We start from the raw sequence: 22,827 nt of genomic DNA, 5'->3' as shown, positions 1-22,827 counted from the left end.
TTGTCCAGGTTTGGAGATCCACCACAGTATAATGGAGGTGACTGGCATATTCTTTTGTGATGCTCACGAAATTGAACATTACAGTTTACAAACCAAGTCTAAGCCATGCTGGAAGCGCCGTGAGGCTGTACTTTGTGTTTTTTTTAATTTAATTTTTTTTTACTAAATGCTAATTACAGGATGCTACATGCTCACAATGACAATGCTAACATGCTATTATTTAGCTAGTACGTTACATGTTCACCATCGTAGTTTAGTGTGTTAGCATGCTAACATTAGCTTATAGGCACAGAGTACAGCTGAGGCTGATGGGAATGTCATTAGTTCTGCACGTATCTGGACATAAAGCAAAGTAATGAAGAAACTGGATTTTGACTCTCGTGGTTCCCAAACATTTTCACATCAAGAAGCCTTTAATGGACCCCCATCTGACAGGATTTTTGCTTTTAGATGTTTTATTACAGAAAGTGTATGAAATCCTTGACCAAATAGTCATACATTTTGTCATTGTTTTACTTATGATTGGATACTAGTGAAGATAATTATTTACCCGTCTGCTTTGCACCCCCTCAAGGACCCCTGGTGGTCCCCGGACCCCACTTTGGGAACCACAGATGCAAAAAGTCAAACAATCACCAAAGTTATTACAATTACAATTCATCGTGAATTAAATGTCATGGCAATCCATATAAAAGTTGTTGAGATATTTGAGCCTGAAGCACAGTGTTAGACTGAGCACACAGCATTGTCACTCCTGGAGCTACTCTGCTAGTGAGGCCAATAAACACTGTCACATCTCAGACACACATACAGTATCTCAAAACCTGGATTATAAAAATAATCTGCATGGATAGAGTGCTGGCAACACTTGAATTACTGTTATTTTACCTCCAATAATTTGGAGGAGTCGTAGCCTAGTAACAGCTGAAACCAGCAGCCTTCCTGCGATGAGGATACATCAATGCCCACTGACATACAGACAGATATTAAGAATTGGTATGTACTGCTCCCATGTTGAGACCCAGGTTGTATCTGAGTTGATATGACCAGGGATCAGCCCGTGTCACTGGCTTGGTTTGAATTGACAAAAGAAGGTTTGAACAATGGTCAGATAACCCTTGTCATTTGTGTGAAAGAGGTATATGACTGATGTGTGCTACAATATTTCTTACATTTTAAGTTATATTAGCCTACTTGGACAGAGTGCAGAGAAGTAGCGCACGGGTGCCTCGGCTCTATTCCCTCGGCTCATGACCCTCCCCTTCCTGTTACCAAGTCATTTGTCACACACCATGTTTGCTGACAGTCCAGGAGCTCTGTCTATATAACTGTAGATCTGCTCACATGTGGGCAGAATTAAGACAACAAGAATGCTTAATCAATTCAGACACAGATCACATTTTAACTCCAGGTGAAGATAAGTTGGATATGCCGCTCCAGATAAGAACTCTTCTTTTAAGTGATATTGTCAATATTGGCTCAAGCCAATATGAAGAGTCAAATCCAAATAAAGTGAGTTTTACAAAGCACATTTGCCTCTCAGCTGCTGTATTTGTACATGTATGGACAGTGTGCGTGTAGACCCTGATGGCAGTGATCTCTCAGGCAGTGATGATAATGATCCCACAGCCTTCGCCAAGAGAAGAACGGAGTGAAATAGGAAAGAGTGGTGGAAAACAAGTGTGCACATAAACAGACAAGAGAGGCATGGACATAAGGGGAAAATGGGATGGAAGGGAGACCGTGGAGATCAGCCACAACAGGAACAGGCAGAGGCGGATCGGTCAGCACCCAGAGGAGAGGAAATCACAGAGAGAGGAGAAAGAAGGAGAGGTAAAACTGGGGAACACAAGAAAGGATCTTACTGCTGCTGACTGTGAGAAACACTATGAAAGTGTGTGGAGAAAAAGGATGAAGGAAGCATAGAGGGAGCAACAACTCCATCCATCATCGGCAGAGCAACGTGTGAGCTTACTAGAACTAGAGCTTTCCTCAAAATACAAAATAGCAGTCACATTAGAAAAGGTAATTTATATTAGTTGATACTCAGCAGGACAGCTTCATAATATTCACATTTCTTTACAAAAATCCTAGTTACAACATTTTTCATTTTATTGATCTTGTATTGGATCCTTTGGCTCCATCTCATTTCTTCTTATATGACATGGAAATGTAGACGTTTATGACCTAAACAAACTGATGCAGACTCTCTTTGAATGTTGGTGTAAATGGTGTAGGCCGCTCCACCCTGCATCATGAATGAAGCTCCTCTTTCTATGATACGTACTCAGTGTTCTTCCCAAAATGTCCGGGGTGAGACAGCCTGCGGTTCAGTTTGGGGAGCCTCTCCAGCATGCTTGCCAGCTGGGTGAAAGTGGGCCTGTTGTCGGCCTCTGAGGACCAGCAGGCAGACAGGATCTCCTGTTGGGATGGAAGGAGGAGGATTAATACAACAGTAGTCTCGCACTGTCAGACCTTCCTCCACAGCGCTGCAGAGGAGGGTCTGGCTAGTCCAAACAGCATTCCTGGATGAGAAAAAAACATGCTCTGGTTTATTGGCATTTCTTTAAACCAATCACAATAGTCTTGGGTGGTGCTAAGCTCCACAGGGAGCCACATTGCCGCTGCAAAATAGCCTCGGGAAGGAACTTGTTTTGGTGGAACGTGTGTACGTTCAAAGGTTGTTTTAATCGTGCAACAGAAAACTCAGATTGGACAGATAGTCTAGCTAGCTGTCTGGAGTTACCCTGCAGAGATCTGAGGAGCAGTTAACCATAGTCCTCAGAAATCCACCTTAGTTTAGAACGCCAACACAAAGAAAGAGGAAGGTAACGGACATCCAGCCGAAAAGAGGGACATCCGGTGGAATTTCCGACTTTTTCTCTGTTTCTCTGTTGAATTTTCAACAGAGAAATCCTAGAGTTTTCTGTTGCACCACTAAAACAACTTTTGAACGTACACGTTCCACTAAAACAAGTTCCTTCCTGAGGCTATTTTGCAGAGGCACCGTGGCTCCGTCTGGCGTTTAACTATTTTGATAACTGATTAATCGGTTTGAGGTTTATGAAAAAAAAAGTTCTCTGATTGCAGCTTGTTAAATGTGCATTTTTTTTTAGTTTCTTCACTCCTCTGTGACAGTAAACTGAATATCTTTGAGTTGTGGACAAAACGAGACATTTGAGGACGTCATCTTGGGCTTTGGGAAACACTGATCCACATATTTCACCATTTTCTGACATTTTATAGACAACTAATCCATCCATCCAGAAAATAATCCGCAGATTAATCGACAGTGAAAATAATCCTTAGTTGCAGCCTTAAAACCCACATCCAGGTTTAATCCCTCCCTTCCTGTATGGGTGTTGCCGTTGCCATGGTGTTCTAGAATCTCCGTAACAGACTCACCGTGACCTCCTTGCCCAGGTTGGTGTCTGCCAGCACCTTCTTGATGCCCTTGCTGCTGCCCACCAGCCAGATCTTGGCTTCCACAGGCTGTTTGGTGATTGGCCAGTCTCCCACCTGCAGCTCATATAGGATTGTGCTGAAAAGTACACAACACAAAGATGAGATGAGAAAACTGCCTCATATGCTACTCCTTTATGTTCCATCTCTGTCCATGTCAGGGGAGTCTCAGCAAATATGCTAAGTGGTGTAGGAAGCTCATGGAAAAAGAGTTTTCATAAAAATGTGAACATTAAGTATAGGGCAGGGTATCGTTTAAAAATATTCTATACTAGCACCAGTACTGATACCGATACCGTGAGTTCGATACCGGTTCCTGAATGACACTTTTTTCGATACCAATTTTATAAAACAAAAAGAAATGACAGCATTACACATTATGGCACAAATAATTTTATTTATCTACTACAACGTAGAGTTTTTCCTGCTTGCCTCTGCGATGTGTAACCTTAGACAGCCAATCAGCAGCATTATTAGATTGTGGTAGAAGTATGCTGCATGCTTATTGGTTCACTGATGCTGATGAGTTTTACTAGGCAATTCGGTCGGTGCCTAAAAAGTATTGAATTTGGTACTCAGCCCGAATACAGTAAGGGCATGTTGTGAGCTGAACTTGTAAAGTTACACAAAACTACCTGGGGCACTAGCTTTCAGCAGTAAACTTAGATCTGACTTTGAGGGATTCAAATGTCACAAAGTGCTTTAAAAGGTAATTTTTTTTTTTCAACCTGGACCCTATTATACTATGTTTTTGTGTATAAGTGACTGATGGGAACAAAAATCTTTGAAATTGGTCCAGTATTAAGCATTTTGCCACTGACAGGCTCAGATTAATATTCTTAGTGTCTGACAACATTATGGAAAGGATCCCTACAGAGATACACCTTTTAAAAACCTATTTAAGATCTTTCTGTTTAACCAGAAACAGCTCTGAGGTCGCTAGCGTTAAACCGACCAGACTCCATTTAAAAAAACAATACTTTAAAGGAACACGCCGACTTATTGGGACTTTAGCTTATTCACCGTATCCCCCAGAGTTAGATAAGTCCATACATACCCTTCTCATCTCCGTGCGTGTCGTAACTCTGTGTGACGCACCCACCGGTAGTCTAGCTTAGCACAGATCCTGGAGGTAACCGGCTGCATCTAGCCTACTGCTCCCAATAAGTGACAAAATAACGCCAACATTTTCCTATTTACATGTTGTGATTTGTATAGTCACAGCGTGTACAAATAACAAGGTCACTATGCTTTTACTATCTAGTAATTGTCTAGTAATTACTCCAACTCTGAGTGAACTCCAGGTGAACTCTCTGCTCACTGCTAAGCTAGGCTAGCGGTGGGTGCGTCAAACAGAGTTACGACACGCACGGAGATGAGAAAGGTATGTATGGACTTATCTAACTCTGGGGGATACGGTGAATATGCTAAAGTCCCAATAAGTCAGCGTGTTCCTTTAAGTGTTCACAGAGCCAACATATTTTCACATGTAAATGAGTAAACTATTTGTTTATTTCAACCAAAACTAGAGGTTTGATGGTTGGGAAAGTGGAAAGACGACCCAAAACTGCTTTTCATAGTTTTATTTTGTTTCTGTCGACTTTTAATGAAGTGTACTTTACGATGCTAAAATGAATGTTTATTTACATGGAGTCTGGTGGGTTTAGCGAACACAATTTCGTGGATGTTTTTATGTTTAAAAAAAGGCTCTTACTCTTCAACAGAAAGGTCGACCTCCTTAGAAATCCTTTCCATAACATTGTCAGAAACTTAGAATGTTAATCTGAGCCTATCAGTGGCAAAACAGCACTTTAGTGAAGGTGAATACAAGCTGCACAATTGCCCTATTAACTTACATTGTAGCTTGTTTCACTGACTGCAGCGATCTCGCTTAATACTGGACCAATGTCAAAGATTGTTGTTCCTATCAGTCACTTAGACACAAAAACATAGGAAAATAGGGTTGAAAAATATGGTAGTTACCCTTTACATCTTTGTTAAAAAGTGTAGTTTCAATGCCACCTTTACTTTAGAATAGAGCTGAAGATCTTTGCCCGAACCCGACAGGACCCGACGGGTTCGGTCTTAATTTCTATCATTTTACACGGGCTCGGGCTTGCGCTCTGGGTTGCGCGGTAAATGAGCGGTCAGGTGATGCGTTTCAATTAGCACGAAAATGGATGCTGAGGAGGTGAAACGGAGGCTGGCCTCTGGAGGACTTATTTTATTTCTTTGTTTCAACTTCAAAGTGGCCTATAGCCTACGTTAGTCATGAATGATGTTAAAAATGTATAAATGACTCATTCTTGACAAAAAGCAAAAGAGCTGTGTGCGTGCGCACATTTGAATAATGTCGGGCTGTAAACGGGTTCGGGCTTTTAATAAGCTGTCAATCAAAATGTACTTGTCGGGCTTGGGCCTTGTCGGGCCTAACTTTTAAGGCCCGATTACAGCTCTACTTCAGAATATTGCACACACTGGGTGTTGATTAACCTGAGCTGGCTGTTTAAGTGGAATCAATCATTACCCGAACGCATAAACGTCAGCAGCTTTGGAGAAAGGCAGCTGGTCCTCATCAACCTCCGGGCTCATTAGTCGAACGATCTCTGGAGCCAGGTAGTAGATCCAGCCCTGAGGTATCCGCAACACGTTCTGTCTTCTACACACACACACACACACACACACACACACACACACACACACACACACACACACACACACACACACACACACACACACACACACACACTGTATATATGCAATACTAATGAAGAAAATTAACCTGGTTTAGCAGAGTTTAGGGCTGCACAATTTATGGCAATTTTATCGAAATCGCAATATGGACTGGTGCAATATCCAAATTGCAGGGGGGGCGCAATATTTGTCAAAGGCAAAACATGTGTCAAACCATTGTGAATGAAGTATTGTGGTGCTGCAGAGATGTCCCGGCCTACAAATCCTATCCTACAGACTAAAAAAAACATCTTTGTTTGGTACAGATCCTCGCAAAAATCACACGTTAAAGTTTAATATTTTTCAATGAAAATGAGAATAATGAAAAATGAGCATTCCCTCCAATAGCCTGAATCATAATGCAATATCAGTCACTATAATCGCAATTAGATATTTTCCTCATATTGTGCAGCCCTGGCAGAGATCCAGATCATTCAGACAGAGAGATGCAGATCAGAGGATCATTTCTTTCTCTCTTACCTGCCTTCTTGTACCACTCCAGACATCCCAAACAGGCCAAAGTCTGTAATCACCACCTTGTTTGTGTCATAGAACACGTTCTTAGACTTCAGGTCCTTGTGAATGATGCCTTTGGCATGCAGATAACCCATTCCCTGTAAAAGAGTGGAGGACAGGTGGAGGGCAGGAATTATTTAATATCTGTGTAAACGTGGAGCTTCCAGAGCATGGGTGTTGAACACTTATGTTAATTATTTTATAGAAAGAAATTAGCAGTTGGATCATTTGACAAGCCACTGTATGTCTGATAAATGTCTAAACTAAATGAATCTGATCATAGCAGGCTTCCATGAAAATCAGGTTGTGTGAGATTTTGTTTACCGTATTGACCCAAATATAAGACGTTTTTTCCCCTCTTATGAATATATTGTCGGCCTATATTCGGGGTCTAGACTTTTAAACACCAACACACATCCACAACAACAGGTGGTGCCAAATAGCAGTAACCTGAATGTTCCTCTCATGACTGAGCTGTCAAGCCAAACTCTTCTAAAATCTTCCCATTTTAGAAAGTGTAAAGGATCCAAACAGTTGTGTGTTTAATGGTCTAATCATTTCAGCTGGACTTGTAGGCTGTTATATTGTTGGCTAATTTCATTTAGAATAAAACATCAGATTTTATAAACTACATGTGTGTGCAAAAATCTTAATTTGTAACTAGTAAGTAGTAACTAAAGCTGTAAGATCTGAAATGTAGCGGAGTAGAAGTAGAAAATGGCATGGAAAGAAAAGACTCAAGTAAAGTACAAGTAACTCAACATTTGTACTTAAGTACAGTACTGGAGTAAATGTACTTAGTTACATTCCACCACAGATGAATATGTGATTGAAACTACTACTACTACTACTAACTAAACTAGGGACTCATTTCAAATAGAAATGTTGTCTTTATTGAAAGATTTGGTCCTCATAAAGTCTTTTTCCCAAAGATGAGTCTTGAAAAAATCCTATTGTCAGGGTTGTTTTACATTCAGGACAATACGGTAATAGATTCTTGGAAATCATCATATATTGATATTGAAATGCTAGTTTATCTTTTGTATTAACTGTTCTGTCCATCTCACACAGCTCACCTTTACAATATCCAGAGCAATCTGCCTGGTCTTATTGATGTCCAGTATATGATTTCTGTCTCTTACAACGGAGTACAGAGTCTCGCCTTTACAGAAACTGCAGAGAAAACACATGCAACATTGTTACAAAAACACTATTAGCAAATCAACAAATCACATGTATTAATAATAATATGTTTATTTAGTAAAACACCTTTTACAGAACAAAGTCACAAAGTGTTTCACAAGAGGAAAAATGTTACAAAAAAGATAAAGCAATAAAAACCATAAAATAAAATGTAAAAACACAAGTCTCAGCTGCTTTTTAAAAGTGTCAACAGAGACAACAGATGGTATGACAGGGGTCCTCAACGTTTTTAGACCGAGGACCCCCTTAGCTGAAAGAGAGACAGAGCAGGGACCCCCTACTACATACTGTATCAAATTTAGTTGCATATTAAACTGGGCCAGATGGATGTATACTGTAGATATTCATGTATTATTTGTACATAATGTTTTGATGTTAAACATAAATGTGGAAGTCACAGTAAGTCCTTAAGCTGGATGGCTACCATACCTATAGTATAGTAAGTCTGTCATCAATGTCATGTAAATGAAATACTTTTTGTTTTCATTAATAGGCAGATTCATCTCCGCTAATAATATGTTGGATTCATGTTAATGTATATTTTAAGACATACTTTGATCAATTCATAATTTGGCGGCCCCCCTACAGTAACTCTGAGGACCCCCTGTTAAAGATCTCTGTCATATGACAATAGGAAAGGCGCCACTTTAAAGGCACCGACACCTTTTGATTTGAATCGAACGCGAGGTACGACCAGTAACCCTGGTCAGAGAACCTAAGGGACCTACTGGTGTTTTAAGGATGGAGCAGGTCAGGAGCCTGAGCACGCAAGGCTCTATACGTCACAACAAGAACCTTGAAGGCCCTGACACAGCAAGGCGGCTGTCGGTCCTAGTTTGTGTGGTGTGTCCCACACCATCGCCACGCGTCGGCCTTCGTCTGCCTTTTATTGCCCAAATGAGTCACAATTTTGTTTGGCCAATTTTCTGTAACCAGCGTATGATGAAGGCATGTTGGGTGGGTGGAATCAGCAAGCCGACAGCAGTCGGCCGTTCGGTCCGTCCGCTCCACTCCCACCGTAGGGAGACTTATTTGCTGAGAGAACGGACGACAGCCCGGGAGAGGGACAGTCTGGTTAGCCATCTCCCGGTGTCCGATGTCTTCCCGGCGAGGAGTGAAGCAGAGGGACCGTAGGCTCTGCTTAGTTCTGGCACTAATGATTCAGGCAAATGCTGTTTTGTTGTGGGTATCATAGCAAAGGTATCCGGTTTCCCTTGAATGACGAATAGATTACTGCCGTCTGCTGTTATTGGAGAATTATTTCCTCTCACGCAGGCGAAGAACGTATGTGGTACTTGGCCGTCGGCTGTAGTCTCTATGGTGTGTTCCAGTGCTAATTTTTGGCCCAGACAAGGGCGACAAGGGCCGACGAGAGGCGACGCCACAGTCGGCCTTCGTCGCCACTAGTCCCCGGCCGTCGACTTGGTGTGTCAAGGCCTTAAAATGAATCCTGAACTTAAAGCCAATGTAATATGAAAAACAAGTATCCCCATGCATGTGATTCTATTGGAACTGTGCTGGGAATAAGGTGAACCAGAGCAGAAGTGAGATGTGCTGAGTCATGCAGCTGTACCTGGTGATGATGGCGAGGTGTGGCGGAGCCATGCAGGCGCCCATGAACAGGACCACGTTCTCGTGCCGTGTCTGCCTGTAGTTCATCACCTCCTTCTTGAAGAGCTTCAGGTGGTCCTGGTTGTTGCCGTCCACCTCCAGCAGGCGGATGGCCACCTCGCCATGCCAGCGGCCCTTATGCACCTTCCCCCAGCGGCCCTGGACATCACAACGTCAAATATGTCAGCTGTGTTCCACACAAATGTTGATATTTTATGTAGTGTACTAAGATTTAGTATGTCTTGTCAAATGAACGCAATAATAACGAGTTAATGCAAATTCCTTTTAACGGCATAAAACTTTTTGACGCACAATTAATACTAGCACGTTTTGTGATTTGGTTCCTCGGGTTGCTCCGTAGTTTGGGAAGTTCAGGAAGTGATGCAGCAGTAAAGTTGTGGACAGTGTTGCCAACTTAGCAACTTTCTCGCTAGATTTTTCGACCTTTCAGACCCTCTTACCGATTTTATTTATTAAAAAACAACTAGCGACTTATTTAGTAGGGGTGTGAATCTTCACTGGTCTCACGATTCGATTACGACTACCCTGTCAACGATTCAAATCGATTTGATGTCACAATGCATCACGATGTGTCACCTCCTCAGTATTATTATATATTGCTACACATGGTTTTCATCAACAAATTCAAGCAGTCAGACATATGTGAACTCCTGAATGTAGCGGAGTCTGAACACAGCAGACAACAGATAAAAAGGCAGAAACAAAAAAGCAGCGACGATCTGTTTGTAAATCTGTCTCTGCATTGATGCAGAATCGTCCAGGTCCGCTTCGCGATGCATCGATGCAATGATTAATTTTAACACCCCTAATATTCAGACCATCACAGAAAGGCAAAATATACAAACCTCCTTGGGCAGAAATTAAGAAAAGTGTCTATTGTACACATATTCTATATATGCCCTTCCAGATGGTTCTCTCGACAAGACTAAAGTTATTTGCATTTACGGTCGATGTGAGTTACCACTTGAGTATTAAAAACTTGTAACTAATTACAAGTCAACTATGGACAATGCATGCGATTAATCCTAATTAAGTATTTGAATGGATTGACAGCCCTAGTGTGTCTGGATTTCCTCTCTGTCTCCACCTTGCCAATAAGCTCTCCCAGCTGCAGCTGCTCGTATGGGATGTCCCACTCCTGCAGGTAGATGCTGGTCTGGCTGGCCATGCGAGAGAACGGGCCCCTCCAGCGGCCGACGGCCCCGCGGCGGCATATGGAGGAGGGCAGCTCCTCCAGCTCGTCCTCCTCAGGCTGCTCAGTGGGAGCACTGTCGCCCTGGTCAGCTGCTTCCTCCTCGTCCTCCTCGTCCCCCTCGTCCCCCTGAAAGCAACCAAAGTGATCATGGACTGTTAGTTAGTGAGCGATTGGAGTAAAACTCACTTTATAAAGTGCTTTAAGGGAAGAAGGATCAAATCAACAACAAAAGCAATGTGAGAAACATAAAATTGAAGTTGGAAAGCATTATTCTAAGTTTATAGAGTGCTACATAACAGAGATGGGGACTCGAGTTTAAGTCACACACACAGTAGTCTATATCCACGACGTTCCACTTCTGGAATTGCTCCGGTGCTGCCGGAAATTCCGCCGGATGTCACTCTTTTCGGCCAGATGTCCATCACCTTCCTCTTTCTTTGTGTTGTAATTTTAAACTCCGGTGGATTTAATCCAGACAGCTAGCTAGACTATCTGTGAACGTACACATGTTCCACCAAAACAAGTTCCTTCCCGAGACAATTTTGCACTGTGGCTCCGACGATTGTGACTGGTTTAAAGAAATGCCCGTAAAATATGTAAAATACTCTGGACTCAGAGACTTGGGACTTGGACTTTAGCTCAGAGACTTGGGACTTGGACTCTGGCTCAGAGACTTGGGACTCAGACTCAGAGACTTGGGACTTGGACTATAGCTCAGAGACTTGAGACTTGGACTCTTGCTCAGAGACTTGGGATTTGGACTCTGGCTCAGAGACTTGAGACTTGGACTCTGGCTCAGAGACTTAGGAATTGGGCTCTGGCTCAGAGACTTGTGAGCATCTCTGGTACATATTAGCAGCTCATTGGGCGCAATGTGACAGCCCTGATGGGTCTTTTTTCCAAGAGTCTTTTTTCCCATTGCTATCCAGTCTGAGTCAACTGCCAGAATTTGTTTTTTTCTTATTCTTTATTACGTACATTATTATATCCATCGTTATTTCATAGCCAAAGGGGATGTCATATTTGGCTGTCCAAAAGTTATTTACTACTGTGGGACTTTCCCTCAGAGACTGATGACAAAATATGGCAGTGATAGAAAGAAAGAAATAGTACATTTACAGGTGCTGTAAACCACATATACATACCATTCCTATCAATAACACAGGCAAATAACTAAGCCTTTTCACTTCTTCTTTTTGGTGGTGTAACTCACCCTTGCTGGCTCTGCTGCTGTCAGCTGCCTCTCAGTGATGGCCACCTGGGACACTCTGAGGGAAGAACCGCAAGAATTATTTTCAAGGGTTATTAAGCTCTGTACATACTGTACAGATACTGTAGGCTATTGTAGAGTATCAGTCTACACGGCCCATGCACTTTTTTTCATCATCATTTATCTACTGTGTATGCTATATTCATTCAAATCTGACCAACACTGGATTTTTTATATTGAGACATGACATTCCTTTATACATATCAGCTGACGTATATGGAAATTGATAAGTTGATATCAGCCAATAGGGTACCTGTGTTGCTCTCTCTTACCCAGACTCATAGTGACTGCCAGGATGTTGAACAGCAGTATGCGTGGAAGCAGGAACATCTGTTGGAAAATACAACTTCAGAATACTGCACTACAAGAGTGATTCTCACCATTCAAAAATGTTCCATAAATACTTTACACGTTAATTTATGAATTTAGAACACAGGATTTGAAATGTAAAAATGGTCAAAGCGGTCGCCAGAGCCTCGTGTTGTCTTCCCGTCGAGTGTGAACTTGTTGTCCTTCCGGGTCAAAATTGAAAAATTGCGCCTTTTCTGAAGTTTTTGTCACTTTGTTATGCCTTTGGTGCTTTTTAAAACATTTTTGTCCCTCTTTTGCAACATTTTTTTTTTATTCATGGTCAATAAACCTAATTTCAATGACATTACACCTAATTTTTGAGTTTGAAAAAAAAAAACAGAAATTATTAATTATTTTGACTAGTAGTTAAGATCAGAGGCTGTTGAGTGAGTTTGTGTCCAATTTAAAATTGTTTTTTCAAATGCTATGAAATTCAATAGAACAACCAAAATTCAATGGAAGTAATCATTAATTTTACCTTGGAAGAATGTTGTATGGGTTCCATACAACTTACATGCATCCAAGTTATTTTAGGGCAATTTGGTTGTAAGAAACCCATATTTCTGATATAAAAAACATGAAAAAAAAGGGTCAAGGACAACACAAGGGTTAAACCTTGGGCTTTGTGTGTGTACAGGGCAAAAAGAGGTAAACCTGCCCAGTGTTTGGCAGTACCCTCTGTGAGCTCTCACTGTAAATGTCAGTGATATTTAAATTTATTTTACTTTGCGATCATAAAGTAATGATTTCATGACTGTAGTGTAGTACCTTGAGAATGACTACTGGTTAACTGGTAGTAGGTATCTAATACTAGTTTCATTGTCTCACAACAGACAAAGAGAAATATGTAAATGAGAACTATGAAAAAAGAACGGTCTAAATCAAAGCAGCATTGGCTGAGATTCCTGACGTATGAGTCAACTCCTAAAACACTGGATCCTACATTTCCCAAAATCATAGATTGTAAAAATAATGGATGAAGCTTCTGGGCCTGAAAAGTGAAGCCAATGTGAAAGTGCCTTAAAGCTGCAATCTCTCTCTAACTTCCAGCAGGGGGCGACTCCACTGGTTGCAAAAAGAGTCTGTTTTTATAGAAGTCTATGAGAAAATGAGCCTACTTCTTGCTTGATTCATTACCTCAGTAAACAGTCAGTGCATTTACATGCAGTTTAAAAAAACGATTATATTCGGGTTAAGGCAATACCCCGATTTCTCAAACGCCATGAAAGCACCTTACCCCGGTTACAATTGCAGTTCTCATAACCCGGTTAACAGAGGTAGAGAACTCCTTCAGTAACCGGGGTATTCCTACATGTATACACCTTAACCGGGCTATGATCGGTTTAAGTGACTGCACATGCTCCAAATGCCCCTCCCCACTCCGCTGGAGTGCTTTTTGAACAGCACTGTGAGTCGTAGTCATTGCTATGATAGCGTTGGCCGAATCAACAGCGGGCCATCGGCAGCAAAGAGCCTGGGGTCTATTTGTTTTACTTCCCGCCGAGGCAGCAGTGGACATCTGGAGATGGCTAAACCGATTGTCCATCTCCGGGGCTGTCAACGCTGTGTCTCGGAAAAAAAGCGAAGGGACCGAGCAGACCCCGCTGTGGCAAAACCATCCCACGGTTACTGCTGTGTAAGTAAACGCACTGGAGACTCGCTTCAGAAGGGTTGAAAATCAGCAACTTCCCCCCTTTAGCGTTGAGCTTAGCGCAGCGCCATGGAAACCATGAACAACACTGGCTTGGCTTGGCGTTATCCACCTCAGCTCCAGCCTCTTGTCCAAAAAATAGTCACGTCCTGTTTTTGAAAAAAAAACAAGATGGTGACGGCCATATTGGCAAACTGCAAATTGCCAGGCCACAAACCAATGGGTGACGTCACTGATGCTACGTCCATTCATTTTACAGTCTATGCCCATAATGCAACCACTAGCATAATTTTGTCAGACTCCCACTGCCTGGTAAATGTCTACATTCAAACATGTCAAACTCCATGCCTCTAGTTTGCATCGCAGGCTTTCTGTAAAATGTGTGTGTAAAAAGTCTCCTAGCCCAAACTGAGCCAATCCCAGCAATCCATCATCATATTCTTTTTTTCAGACTTGATAAAGCTCCTCATCAGCAAATATGTATCTTTCTGAAAAGCAACATTTTTGAACATTCTCAGGCCAAAATGCCATTTTTGTTGAAACTGTTTCAGAGAGGAGTTGATTCTTCTGTATGGTCATTTAGGAGTTGATGTTTGTGCTGCTGTTATTAAACTGAAATGTTTCTAATATTTGGTCCACCCCATTTAAATCAGAGACACTAAATATTATAAACATCTCACAGTACAACCCAATACAATGAGTGTATTTAACAACATATGTCCTGTCGGTTGTCTCAGCTGTAACACACTGCTGTGAAGAAGAACCTGTATTGTTGGAAGTGTGCTTACATTACACAAGGCGCATGTGTGTATGTGAGTGATACCAGTGACAGGGTGCTGACCTGGGAAGTGGAAGCGGCTGTCCCGGGAGCCCTGCGGCGACGCGTTGGGTGGGGGTGTGGCGCTGACACTTGGGGGGTTGTTCTGCTGGAAATGTGCTGGGGAGGAAGGTGTGGAGGAGGTGGCTGATGACGGGTTACTGCTTGAGTCCAGATGGTTTAAACTGGGGGGAGGCTCCTGCTAAAACACACACACACACACACACACACACACACACACACACACACACACACACACACACACACACACACACACACACACACACACACAGTAAGGACCTCCCATTGCCAGCAGTTATTTCCTGTACACCAACCTTGACACTCTCTTCTTATGTTTTCCTACACAGTTACCTTGAGAATAAAATCAGCAGTCCAAACAGAATTCCAAACATATTTTAATAGAAAAGAAGCCTGTACTTACCCTCTTGTTTATTGCTTTTGGTAAAGTGCCAAACTGCAGTGGGATGTTTGCTGTCTGATCAATCCGATTATTGATATCTGATGGCACTGATTCTGCCCTCCGTATCCTTGGTACTACAAATCACATGAAAACATTAGCTAATTTTATATCACATTGAATCTTAAAGGATAGGTTCACACATTTTGAACAGCTGTCATTACGCACGGCTAGCACCCATACCACTCATTGATCACGTCTCTGCAAACCATCATCACAGTAAAATCTATGTCCCACTAAACTAATAATAACACAATCAAAGTTGACAAAGTGGCTTTAATCGAACTCATCCTAATAAGGGCCACACTGGAAAAAGAGAATCACTTCAAGGGCCAGACATGTAAAGTTTAGTGACATGCTTTTATTTAATCAAAAAAGTAAAATATCTTTGACTTTATTACTTTATTAGATTTTCTGTCGACATAAAGCCCTACGAAAGTCAGCAAAAGAGTTCCTTGTTTTTACAACAACCTGTTTCACAGCCTGAATATGAAAACTCTCTGCTTCTGTGGGAATTTCTGAGTCTCAAAGTCAGCATATCTGCCAAATTCCGCTTGAGTGTCATGTAATTACAGTTTGAAAAACATTTGACATGTTTTTGGTTTGGGGCACAACTAGGCGGGCCAAAATCTATAGTAAACCTTAATTGATACGTGGGCCGGATCTAAATCTGCAAGGGGCCGGATTTGGCCTGCAGGCCTTGAGTTTGATGTGCAGTAGACTGCAGTAGACTAATCCAGTTAATGCCATCACTGCGGTTGTAAACCCAGGTGACTGTGATTTATGGAAAGGATTGGACTTTTTAACCACCTTTGCAAATATGCGAATAACGGTAATTACCTAGAAAACGTAAACTTTGAACAAAATGTTTTAATAGATTGACCAGATGTCTTTTCGCTGCAAATCACCAAAACACACTTTGTGTTCAGCGCCAACAACAAATAAGCTAAAAGAAAAGCAAAATGAACAACCCTCTTATCCATGATGTCATTTTCATTTGAATCAATCTCCATCAAATCCTAACTTTCCATCTAAAACCACATGCCTTGCATATGTTTATTATCACTTTCTATTGGGATCAACCCAACCATTCTTTTCACTGTCACTGGAAATGTTCACTTCAGTTGGACTCTTGCTCCGCAGTAATGACCGCTTCACTAGACAGACACATAAATCACCCGGATAATTATAGACATAACTGTGTTCCTTAATGCATTCTTGAGATGTTATGAGCTGATATACCCATACAGTAATTTACTGGAGTCTTAGCAAAAATAAAAAAGTGAAGTCAAAGAAAGAAAAGGCATTGAGCATGGCTTACATGTAAGAAATGATATCCGACATGAGGGAGCATCTTTGGTACATTTGTTGTGGCACTTCAACCTGTGAACAGATGGATATGAGACCATAACAAATACAAGTAATAATCAAACAGAGTGGGGGAGGTGATACTGTATTTACACTCTCTTACTTGCAGTGTTTGCACTTGACACCAAACATCATGCTCTTGCGACACACTTGGCAGGTCTGGGAGAGCCAGGACTTGGTTGAAAACCTACAAAAGAAAGAAAAAAAAAATCTTTATTGTAACTCACATTCCTATCTTCTAACATTTGATTCGGAATAATTCACGTAATGGCAATTTGTCACTGTAGTATTGAATGTAGTATCAAAGTATTTTACATAACATACCGAACCTAGGAACATAGGAACTACTAGTGGACCCTACAGGCTGTGATGTTCAATATAACCCAGGACAGAAAAAAACATACTGGTGATTTAGCTATCCCTAGCAATGCACATTTTACAATATAGTGTCTGCAATTAAAAGGTTTCATCTTCTGGAGAGCACAAGGTTGTTAGTAAATGTCCTGACTTATTTGCTTGTCTGTTTCCTGTGTCCAGCAGAACGGTTTGTGTGACAGGGAAGGTCAAAATAGGGAAGGTCAGAAGGACAGCTGTTCCTCTGGGGACCATGACTTTGCTCTGCAAATCTTCTTCAAATCGGACCTTTAGTTATGTTGGGCCGCTATGAGCCGATCTACAAGATTAGAATTGCGGTTGATCGTTGCAGTAGCTACTCTAAAGCCCAATCAGCGTCATGTCGCTTGTTTTAATGTAACCCATTGCTATCTGAGTAAACTAGCTGTCAACGTGCCCTATTGCTCTCTGGTAAAACACTATTCTGGGTCCCAGTGTTCTGAAAGAGTAAAGCACAGAGTGACAATAACAGCAGCCATCCGTTTCAGTTAATGATATCCACAGTGACAGTGAGCGTCAGCAACTGTCATATTGAGAGTTGCTAAACTGTGTTTCGTTGTGACAATAAAGAAAAATGTATTTAAAATAAAAACAATGACAAGATATATTCTATTCAAACACAGGGTGCTCTATTTTCGTGGTGGCGCAACAATCAGCCACTTTGCAGGGGTGTGTCCACGGAGTGGCCACCCCATTATCCTAAACTATGTTTGGCTATCTGCCTGCAGCCTGGAATTGCTTTTATGTGTATTTTCCCCCAATAAGAGCTCACTATTAAAAGATTGATATTTAAATTAAAATGATGCAAAAGTTCTAAAATTCCCAGGCTAAATTTTGTTTGGAAAATGTCTAAAAATCTCCTAGAAACTGACCCTTTGAAACCCTACTCTTAACACACAATTATAAATGCCCTTTAAATCCCTGGAGTACCCCTTTCAGTGTCTATCAAATGTCTCCAAACTGCTTGTGTTGCATAAGACAACACTTCTATAACAACAGAGTCCACAGCATAAAGTATAGTAACTCTAACATTCTCCTATAAAGTCTTTGATTCTAAACAGGACAGGTGTATAGGGGCGACAGTAACTGACCTGTGTGTTACAGCCAAGCCAATGTCCCTCCTCACTGTCTGAGGGGAGCTCCTGTGCATGGTCACATCTGTGAAGAACATTAGAAAGTAGTATGTCAAAAACACAAAATGAGACAATGGAGAAAAATGAAACAGAATCCCCGAAGTGCTAAAGGACAATAAGAGCAGGAATCCAGGCCAGTATCTGTGAAGGGGACTCACTCTCCAGCTGGGTGGGAGTGGCAGCCATGGTGTATGGGGCTGAGGCTGGGACAGGGCCTGGTGTCCGGGCAGAGAGCAGCGGTGACCGCAGTGCTGAGTCCTCCGGTGGGTGCCCGGAGCCGTTGATATGAAGAGCAGCCAAGACTTTGTTCTTCTTACAGGGTCTGCAAGAACAGAGAGCAACTCACAACTACCATACAGCTGGGGTAAAAAACTGTCATGTCATTGGTAGCAGGTAAACCATAGTGTTATAGTTCGGGACAGTGGCGCCAGCAGGATTCTATTTCTATTCTATTTAAGTACACACAAAAACCACCCGCCCGCTGAAGCTGTTTATTGCGCCAGAAACCAGCTGTTATAATATCTAATGTGTATGAGAGTGTGCTCCCAGCGTACTTTTATCATATCATGAGGACCAGATGGTTCGGATGGTCCGGTGAATGAATGAACAACACACAGCACGGCAACACGATCCACACTAGCCCAACGCAAGCAGCGCATTGGAACTGACTGCCAAGCTAACTTATGCCACAGCCGGCCAAATTGAGAAAAGGAAAGCCACTGACCTACCTTACAGGTTCCAGACAAGGCGAGTGGAGGGTCCGGGTTTTAAACTGATTAGGTGTAATGTTTTCATAACCCAATGTGTACTTCTAGCTTTGGTTTTTTGAATAGAGTACTGAAACGGCAGTTTCATAGGATCTAAACAAACTTTTGAGAGAATTTAGAATATCTATTTTCGTACTTATCATGTTTGATGCTGTCCTCCTCTCCTACTTCAATGCCTAACGAATCTATCTCTCTCTCTCTCTCCCTGACCCTGTCTTTCACTGGTTGAAGCCTGAAAATATTGTAAACAAATTAATAACATAACTAATTACACTGGTCGGACTGTTCCAGCTCTGTTTCAGACTGATACCTCCGGTTCAGGCTGGTCCTCATCCTCAACACATGCTTTTTTCAGTCGCGGAAAATACTTTTCAATACTCATCTGGATTGAAGCAGAAAACATTCAGTGTAAGAGTAAAAAAATGACATAACATTAATACGTGTATTTGAGTCACAGCTGCTACATATAGTGTTTTGACCTTGACAACCCAACTGCCGGGAATTTCGCCAGCCGTCTTCTCTCCTAATGGAGACAGACTCTGTGTGCGCGGTGGGAGGAGCTGTGTGTGTATGTGAGGGAGACGCAAGTTTAAATAACGTTTAAAAAAAAAGAAAATTAATAACGAACGCAATGTGCGGCAGCCGGTGTTGATAGTTCAATTCAATTTTATTTATAGTATCAAATCATAACAAGAGTTATCTCGAGACACTTTACAGATAGAGTAGGTCTAGACCACACTCTATAATTTACAAAGACCCAACAATTCCAGTAATTCCGCCAAGAGCAAGCATTAGCAGTGGCTAATGCGACAGTGGCGATGAAAAACTCCCTTTTAGGAAGAAACCTCGGACAGGCCCAGGCTCTTGGTAGGCGGTGTCTGACGGTGCCGGTTGGGGATGTGCTGAACAGTGGCAATAATAGTCACAATAAAGATAATGGAACAGTGACTACAAATGGTAGTTGTAGTAGTTCATTTCATAACAGGGCACTGAAGGGCGTTACAGGATGTAGCATGGCACAGCACAGCATGGGTGGACGTAGCAAGACGCAGACACTTGGCAGGACGCAGCCGGACGCAGAGCATCGCTGGACACTGCAGTGCATTGTAGAGCTTTGGACCACAGAGACAGCTCGAACCAAGATTGTGGTGCCACCCTAATCCAAGGGAATATAGTGAGGTGCACCACCACACATTAGTCTATGTGTGGGAAACACTGCCTTCTCAGCACCACCTTACCCTTTTCTTTTTTGGCTTTCCATCATTAGACTCACACACTGACTGTTAGCGTTACCGATAAACTTCCAAACGTGACGAGGAAAAAAAAAAAGGTGTTCGATGACTTTCGTCATAGGCCGACCAGGGCTATGCCATTTGGGGAGGGGGCGCTCACTGATCCCCCCCTATATTTCTGAAAATCCTGTGTTTGTATTGAAATAAGAGGCTGCTGTGGCCCGCCGTACGGGTTGAGCAGAGGCTGCACAGCTGCTAAGAACTTGCAATGTATAACTATTATCAGACCGGCCCTCGCAGCTTCGAAACACTACCGTGTCTAATGTATTGTAGTGGGTATACTGTTATATATATGTATATATATATATATATATATATATATATATAGGCCAGAATCTGCCTTTGGGGGGGCCGTATCATAGTGGGGGATCTGGGTGTCCTCCCCAGGGAAGTTTTGAGCATCAACGACTTCATTTCCTATATTTGGATACACTTTTATGCACCAATTTACGGTGGAAATACCTTTATTTAGCCTATGTGAAGAAGAAAAACACAGATGACAATTCAAAATATATCAAAAATATAATGGAAAGCATGTTGTTGTGTGTCATTGGGCATTTTTAAGTGGGTATATGGAAATCCTGGAGCTTGCTTAGTGGGTATACTGTGTATGCCTGCATATCACGTAGACTACACCACTGGGCCCACCGGGAAAAGTCTCTCCCGATTGTCACAAATTTGTCATTAATTTCTCCAGCATTCTCCTTCCTAGTTCATTAAAGGTGCTGTAGGTAGGCTTGCAAAGATCCAGGATTTAGCCAAAAAATTTGAACATCGACAACTTCTCAGTCCCTCCCCCCTTTCCGCTAAAGCCCGAAACGGTCTCTTAAGGCCCTCCCCCCACAAGGGAGAATGAATGCATGTGCATGAGCAGTGATTGACACGCAGTTAGACACCCCCCCTGGCCCTGATTGGTGCATCTGAACAGGGAGCGGTGGATTTTTGCAAATCACACTACAGGCTGTAGGTGGTGCCAGAGGAGGCGGATTTTTTTTAAATTATCTGCTTCATGTAGTTCTACTCGAACATAGGGTCAGTTTCAGCAAATATGACAGAAAGTTAGTTTTATAAGTCTTACCTACTTGCACCTTTAAGAACAATAATGAACTAAAAGCTGAACTAGTCAGCTAGTCTAGTCTACATGCATACATCACACATTCCCATTTTTAGGGAAGTTTGCCTTAATTACAGGCTATACCTGAATACAATGACGTATATGTCTTAACAGTCCTTCTCTTTTATTAATGTTTGATATTTAGTAGCTGAAAGGTAACGCAATTTTTCAAACAGAACACGACTGCAGTATCAACTCTAAGACCCACTTGTGTGCAGCAGGCTCCTCAATGCGGTTGGCCAGCTGGGACTCTTGACTCTTGCTCCTTGTCAGTGCGATGTTGGGGAGCAGCTGCAGCAGTTTTCGGGACGGTGGCGGCGGCGTGTGGGAGGGCGTGGTAGTGCGTGACTTTGGGGCTCGAGTTGCCGGAAGGGGGCTTGGCTCCAGGGTGAAGGCGCCATCTGAACAAGGAAGCACCGATATGGAGATGGAGCGGCCGTGGGTGCTGGTGGGCGTCAGGGGGGTGGAGGGGCTATCAGAGCTGATGGGAGAGAAGGCATCACTGTCCTGTTGGGACTCAGAGCTGCAGGAACCAAAGTCAGGCCTTGGGCCAACTCCTGGAGTCAAAGAGTCAAAATCACAAATTACAGAGTAGTACACACGTAGAGTCACACGTTACAAACAGATGGTTTGAGATGGTTACTTGTGAAATAATATACATTTTATTACAGGGTTTCCGCAGGTTTTACCAAGTCAAATTGATGAGTTTTTAACACCTTTTTAAGACCATTATGAATTAAATGTAAGACCTTTATCACAACATCCACAAATGACCTGCTCGACATCAGCTGGGTGAATTCTGCTAAAGGAACTAGAAGCGAGCTGAGCCGATACCAAAAGGTGACGTGAAAACCTGCAGACTACTGACAACAACTCGCACCCGCTCCCTGTCAGAGACGAGCTGCTGCACGTCATCCACAAGCGAACGTCATCCACAAGCGACAGCAGTCGGCGGGGACGAGGCAGCCGGCAGCTGCCTTCAACCTCCTACCTAACAGTCGGCTCTATCGCCTAGTTTTTATTATACTAATAAAGTGTTTTTAAAACCAAAGATACATTTTTACGTGTAAGTAAGTATTAGCCTCACGCTAATTTATCAAGACTAGGCCTACCGGCTAAACTAACGCTAGCTTCATGGCAACCTCTACACCTGGCGAGTCCCCACTCCCCCTCAGGATTTCCTCGTTGTTCAATAATACAAACAAAGAAATTGCTGACCTCAGGGAAGATGTTCGTCGGCTTTCCGAGGACTTAAAAACCAAAGATGCTTTGTTAACCGCCTGCTTGGACGTGGCTCATAATCAGTCGCTCCGGATCTCATCTCTCTCGGCGGCCTTCCAGGATACCGCGCCATGGGACCCAGCTGCCTGCCCACGCCCATCGTCCTGCTCGACACCGGTTATCAAGCCACCCTGGACTGAGGTGGTTTGCGGCCGAAAGAGAGCCTCGGGT

General features: G+C 42.5%; 1 protein-coding gene across 5 annotated transcripts in view; it reads right to left on the bottom strand.

The window, feature by feature from the left end:
• Positions 1–861: 861 nt before the first annotated feature.
• Positions 862–22,827, bottom strand: part of LOC116041155 (kinase suppressor of Ras 1-like) — a 78,561-nt gene continuing 56,595 nt past the window's right edge. For 3 of the 5 annotated variants that reach the window (XM_031287036.2, XM_031287040.2, XM_031287039.2), the window contains 16 exons: positions 21,584–21,932; positions 18,361–18,524; positions 18,161–18,227; positions 16,780–16,863; positions 16,630–16,691; positions 15,273–15,385; positions 14,855–15,032; positions 12,284–12,341; positions 11,955–12,009; positions 10,634–10,867; positions 9,488–9,684; positions 7,788–7,884; positions 6,676–6,809; positions 5,990–6,121; positions 3,406–3,541; positions 862–2,421 (listed from right to left, as the gene is read on the bottom strand). In XM_031287036.2, coding sequence (XP_031142896.1) covers positions 2,275–2,421; positions 3,406–3,541; positions 5,990–6,121; positions 6,676–6,809; positions 7,788–7,884; positions 9,488–9,684; positions 10,634–10,867; positions 11,955–12,009; positions 12,284–12,341; positions 14,855–15,032; positions 15,273–15,385; positions 16,630–16,691; positions 16,780–16,863; positions 18,161–18,227; positions 18,361–18,524; positions 21,584–21,932 — 2,207 coding nt within the window. In that variant the 3' untranslated portion in view covers positions 862–2,274. The remainder of the gene's footprint in view (positions 2,422–3,405; positions 3,542–5,989; positions 6,122–6,675; positions 6,810–7,787; positions 7,885–9,487; positions 9,685–10,633; positions 10,868–11,954; positions 12,010–12,283; positions 12,342–14,854; positions 15,033–15,272; positions 15,386–16,629; positions 16,692–16,779; positions 16,864–18,160; positions 18,228–18,360; positions 18,525–21,583; positions 21,933–22,827) is intronic. The other 2 variants (XM_031287038.2, XM_031287037.2) reach the window with 2 other exon arrangements.

Source organism: Sander lucioperca, chromosome 5, assembly GCF_008315115.2.
Source record: "Sander lucioperca isolate FBNREF2018 chromosome 5, SLUC_FBN_1.2, whole genome shotgun sequence".
Classification (NCBI taxonomy): domain Eukaryota; kingdom Metazoa; phylum Chordata; class Actinopteri; order Perciformes; family Percidae; genus Sander; species Sander lucioperca.
Note: the sequence above shows the minus strand (reverse complement) of the source record. Positions and strands in the feature narration are given on the sequence as shown.